We start from the raw sequence: 6,051 nt of genomic DNA, 5'->3' as shown, positions 1-6,051 counted from the left end.
GTTATATTAAATCCACTTTTATCTCAAACTATTTTTAAGATGCTATTCTACCATACAGAAATGTATACTGACTGGAAACTGAGCCTTTTCGAATAGACATATAATTGAGGGTAGGGATGTAACGATTACCGGTGTAACGGTAAACCACGATAAAAATGATGACGATAACAATTACCGTTTTCATTTAAAATATCCTTATCGCGGTGGATTTACCACGGTGTGGAAACTGTGTGTTTAATCCTTCCCAGCCTTGTTCTTTTGGTGTTAAAAGTTGCACTTTTGATAAGGTTTTGCCTATATTTTTGTAATATAATAAACACTGTTACACTTTTTGAAACTATTTCAGCTTGTGTAACCTATCAGTGCTTTCTGAACATATTGAACGCACTTTTAAAAATACCGCGATAATACCGAAAACCATAAGGTTAAATTTTCATACCGTTACATCCCTAATTCAGGGTCAAAGGTAAGGAACTTTCTGTTTTAAACAAACAATGACAAGCTCACAGGCTGCTTTTAAAGATGAAACCAAAGCAAGTCTAATAGTCTAGATCAGGGGTCTTCAACATTTTTTAGGCCAGGGACCCCTTAGCTCAAAGAGACTAAGTAGGGACCCCCTACTGCATATATTGTAAACAATTGAGTTGCATATTAAACTGGGCCGAATGGATGAAACGACCTGGATATTATTTATACATCATGTTTTAATGTTAAACATACATGTGGAAGGCACAGCGAATCTTTAAGCCTAACTGTATGGCTACCATAGTGGCTACCTTACCTACAGTAAGCTTATCTTCAATGTGTAATTTTCTTTTTTTGCACAAATAGGCCAATTTATCTTTGCTATTACGTAATATGTTAGATTCACATCGATGTATATTTTCAGACATATTTCATTTTTGAAAAAAGAAACTTCCAAAACATATTTTTTTTTGTAAAGAATTTGGCGGCCCCCCTGCAGTAACTCTGAGGACCCCCTAGGGGTCACGGACCCCCTGTTGAAGACCCCTGGTCTAGATAAACTAAAAGCATTAAATGCATCAGCTATTATGGAGAAATGACCTACACATTCCTGATGGTTTAAAAAAAACAGCACATTTAACATCAGTAAGCAAGTCTGTCCACATTTTGAACAAGTTTGTAACACAAAATAAGTAAAACGGGACAGGAAGGTGGACCAAGACGCTACCCACTAATTCACTCCACTATGAAACAGACAACTAAAATATGACCGGTACGATAATCGCTTTATTTTATTACATATGATATGACCAAAGAATGCTAGCTTTAACTTTTTCTAAACATCCTTAAACTGCAGGACAAGCGGAACGGAAAACAAACATTATTCTGGGGCATCCGGAATATTTTCCAACGGACCAAGCTACCGGAAGTTGAAAGTTCTTACCGTTCATGTGGGTTCATGTTCGTGTTGACAACATAAAGTATCTCTGAACATTTTTACATTAATACTAAGGATTTACTAACGAGCTTCAACATAAAACATGTCCGACAACGAAGATAAGTAAGTAACGACAAACTGCGTTAACATGCTATATTAAGCTAACTACGTATTTACTAAAACACAACACAACGTGGGCTAACGTTGACGTTATAGCTAACTAACGTTTAGCCAGATAGCTAGCTAGCAGAACTGTCCATTATGAATGTATTCTGGATCTGTGGTCTTTGTAATAACAGTTTTGACGTCAACTTTGTAGCTTCGACGACGGAGATTTTGATGATGCCGAAGAGGATGAGGGATTAGATGACCTGGAAAACGCGGACGATGTAAGTTCGCCCTTTAATAATAATAATAATAAGATAACTGGCTGTTCTAACTTGCATTTAGCATCTTACATTTAGCTCGTGTGTAACCTATCGAGCCATTTGACGTTTAATGTCATTTGTCTATAGCGTTCCCTTTGTGATAATGTACAGTGGTGCTCATAAGTTTATGAACCCATGCTAAAGTTGACTAAAAAGAAGAATAAAAAAAATCATCTTTTGGAAATTGATCTTAATGCCTTAATTTAAAAAATGAGGCAAAATCCAACCCTTAATGACTGAATTTTCTTTGTGAATGAATAATGTATCGTAAATAAATAAATGTTCTTCCTTAAAATACAGGAGGCATAAGTCAGTACACCCCTATGTTAAATTCCCATAGAGGCAGGCAGATTTTTATTTTTAAAGGCCAGTTAGAGAGAGAGATTGGCATGGGGTACTTTCCATAAAATCATCTCTCAATGCAAATCAAACCAGCTATTAGGCTAACTGAAATAAAACCATGCCAATCTCTAGGTATGGTGAAGGGTATGTGATGATGTGGGGGTATGGTGAAGGGTATGTGATGATGTGGGGGTATGGTGAAGGGTATGTGATGATGTGAGGGTATGGTGAAGGGTATGTGATGATGTGGGGGTATGGTGAAGGGTATGTGATGATGTGGGGTATGGTGAAGGGTATGTGATGATGAGGGGGTATGTGATGATGTGGGGGTATGGTGAAGGGTATGTGATGATGTGGGGGTATGGTGAAGGGTATGTGATGATGTGGGGGTATGGTGAAGGGTATGTGATGATGTGGGGTATGGTGAAGGGTATGTGATGATGTGGGGCTATTTTAATTCCAAAGGCCAAGGGAACTTTATCAGGATGCATAGTATCCTGGATCCATGAAATAACATTATTATTCATTCACAAAGAAAATTGGTGTCCTTAAAGATTGGATTTTTCCTCATTTTTTTTAATTAAGGCATTCAGATCAATTTCCAAAAGATGATTTTTGTATTCCTCTTTTTAGTCAACTTTAGCATGGGTTCATAAACGTATGCCACTGTAATTGGGTCCATATTTGGTGAGTCCAAACCTGTTTGCTTTGCTCTTGTGTGCAGGAGGACCAGGAGAACGTGCAGATCCTACCCGCAGGAGAGGGACAGCAGGCCAACCAGAAGAGAATCACAACACCTTACATGACCAAATATGAGAGAGCCAGAGTGCTTGGGACACGAGCTCTCCAGATAGCGTGAGTGTTTTATATTTTATATATGTGTTGACCTACACACTAGCTGCATCTCATGTCCCTTAAATTGCATCCCCGACTCCTCCACTTGCCTCCCTTCCCCGTGTCTTGGTCCCTCCCACCGAGGAAGCACAGGAGAGACGTGAGGAAATCATCGGAGGAGAGAGGCAACGAGCAAATGTGTTAGAGGGGTGAGACGTCCTTTCCTCCGAAGGGGGAGTTAGCAACAGCTTTCAGCTGCATGGCTTCCAGGAAGGCTGCTTTTGTGTATCCTCGCCTATAGCTCCTCGGTGATCCCTCCTAGATGCTCGGCCCTCGGGCTAGAAATAAGGGCTTCGAGACAGCCTTCACGGAGGAGGGACAGAACAACTTCCGGTTCAGCCGAGGAGCAAGGAGCTATCAACTAAGGGACAATAGATGCAGGTGGTGTGACCATAATGTCCTGGCCTCAGATCTGGCCTCAGATCTTTGACTCCTGTTTACGCACTCTTTTACGCTCTTGCTTTCCATTCTCACTGTATTATGGCCAAATATCATGGAGATTGAAGCGCTGTGTGTGAGGACACAAACCTACGGACCACAATGCTGTCATTTGTTGTATAGTTGATTTGTGCCACTAAGGGTCCATGCTTTCTGTAAAAGACTGCCAATGTGTCTGTAATTACTTATTCCTCTGCTTACTACTGTTTGGAAATTGTAAATAATTCTCACTTGGCTATTACTATTTCTCAAAATGTCTTGTGTGTTAATTTCTTCTAAAAAACACATTTTCCCTAAAATGTTGTCATGTTATATATTGAGATTGGGAAAGGAGCAGATAGGAAACAATTAGGTTCCCCTTTGTAAGAGGAGAAACACTACATTCACATTAAATTCATTCCATTGCAGGAGCTAGGTGATTTGTCTGAGTGGCACCAGTCAATACCTTTTTAATGTAATGAGCACCATTACCCAGCCCTAAATGTATTGTAGGAGGTTTTGGGGGCAACTTTATTAGGTAGGCTCTGCCACCTACGTATTGATTGTATTTTAGCATTTACTGTAGCTCTCTATCTGCTGGCTTTCCAACAGGATGTGCGCTCCAGTCATGGTGGAGCTGGAGGGAGAAACAGACCCCCTGCAAATAGCTATGAAAGAGCTCAAGTAAGTGATAAGTATACTGTTTGAATTATCAGTAATGCTTTTTAAGATTATAACATGACCAAATCTACAGTTTCCTTCTGTCACCATTTAAAGAGTAGGTCAGTATTAGGGCTGAACAATGAATCCTTTTCAAATCGAAATCGTGATTTGAAAGAATGCGATTAGCTCATCGTGAAGACCGCGGTTAATCAAATGCAAAATATTTAGTTGACTGTTTGGTGTAACATTTGATTTAACATTTTTAATTCCTCTTTTCATTATTATATTTACTGTTTTTCATAAGATCCATGCTGGAATAATGTTTCATATTATTATGTTTACAGAAATGGCCGATTTTCAGTCGATCTTTCATTTATTTTGTATTACTTTATTTAACATGATCGTAGAAGGTGCAATATGTATCTTAAAGAAATTGCAAATCGCAATATCTGGCGGGGAAATCACAATTAGATTTTTCCCCCCCAAATCGTTCAGCCCTAGTCAATATTCTGTGATCTGTGATAGAGCGTCTCTGTACTGCCCAGTGTCTTACCAAACATGTGTTTGTCCCCTTCAACAGGGGCAGAAAGATCCCCATCATCATCCGCAGGTACCTTCCCGATGGGAGTTATGAGGACTGGGGCTGTGACGAGCTCATCATAACTGACTAAAACAACTCAATCAGTCTTCACTGACTAAACAATATGCTGCTCCACTCCCACCATCGCATCAGGTCAGTCAGCTACACAAACCCAGAAGATTCATAAGGCGGATGCGAGGGTATCACCCGCCTGTTCGTGCCTCAATTTGATCCACAATCATCCTTCACGTCAGGCGACTCTGTGAGCCGGTGAAATAGGAATACATGAAATGTACCGAACAGACACCAGAAGACTCATCAAAACCATAACCGTGTGTATAATCCTGTGATCTGACTTGTTCTATTCTCAATATTTTTGTTGTCATGCCACACAACTCAGAATCATAATCTAATTTTAAAGGACAAATCCGGCGTAAAATGAGCCTAGGGGTTAATAACATATGTGTACCGAGTCGACTGTTCTCTGGGATATGTTTTCATGCTAATCGAATGTGACCAGTTTCATCGCAAACCACTAATTAGCTTATAACGCTAGTTGTCGGGGGCAGAGGGTAAAGTAAAAAAAAATCTCTATTTCTACACCACTAACAAGGCTCACAATATCACCACACTTCCACGGTAGCATAATGAGGGTCCCTACATGTAAACCGAAGCATTGAGAACTTTGTAAGTGTACAGACAGTTTATTAAAAAGATAGTTTATAAAGACAGTACCGTTCATGTATACGGGCGCGTGCCATCTTGGGAAAACAGTCATGACCGGTCGAACGACAAACGGCGTGCAACCAGTAACCAGTAACATAGCTCAGGCACTGCATTCGTCGTAGCACGAAAACAGATCCCAGAGAACGGTCGACTCGGCACAAAAATGTTATTAACCCCTAGGTTCATTTTGCACCAGCTTTGTCCTAGTTGCATTATAATTAAGAGCCACAAGGGGGAAATGTAACTTAAGTCAAACATTTGCTTTGTTTTACAAAATAATCCTGTGTTGTAATTATTCCATTTGTTGTTTTGAAGGAGAGAGGTGATTAGTGTCAAAGAACTGTTTTATTGTTATTAATAAACTCTTTTGTATAAATGACCATGTGTCATTCATAAAACTTCTAACACTATGAACTACATGAGATGTTTGAAGTTATCGGTAATATCTGTGTCACGGGGATTTAACGGTATGATTACCGTTACTTACACCTGAGCAAGTGGGGAGTCCAGGTAAAGTTAGGGATTTGCAGGAGAGTTATTGAGTTGCCCTGAACCTACAGTATGTCATACTGCTAAATCATGTTGGTACAGCTTTAGTT

The 6,051-nt window shown here is 39.7% G+C and overlaps 1 protein-coding gene across 1 annotated transcript; it reads left to right on the top strand.

Annotated features, from left to right (window-relative positions):
* The first annotated feature begins 1,335 nt into the window (after positions 1 to 1,335).
* On the top strand, positions 1,336 to 4,961 carry polr2f (RNA polymerase II, I and III subunit F). Its single transcript, XM_031320830.2, has 5 exons — positions 1,336 to 1,525; positions 1,722 to 1,791; positions 2,897 to 3,027; positions 4,096 to 4,167; positions 4,727 to 4,961. The coding sequence occupies exons 1-5, from the start codon at positions 1,506 to 1,508 to the stop codon at positions 4,815 to 4,817; spliced, it is 384 nt and encodes a 127-aa protein (XP_031176690.1). The 5' UTR covers positions 1,336 to 1,505; the 3' UTR covers positions 4,818 to 4,961.
* Positions 4,962 to 6,051: the final 1,090 nt, after the last annotated feature.

The sequence above is a fragment of the Sander lucioperca genome, chromosome 21 (genome assembly GCF_008315115.2).
Source record: "Sander lucioperca isolate FBNREF2018 chromosome 21, SLUC_FBN_1.2, whole genome shotgun sequence".
In the NCBI taxonomy this organism is placed as follows: Eukaryota; Metazoa; Chordata; class Actinopteri; order Perciformes; family Percidae; genus Sander; species Sander lucioperca.
The sequence above is the reverse complement of the archived record's forward strand: the minus strand, read 5'-3'. Positions and strand labels throughout refer to the sequence as shown.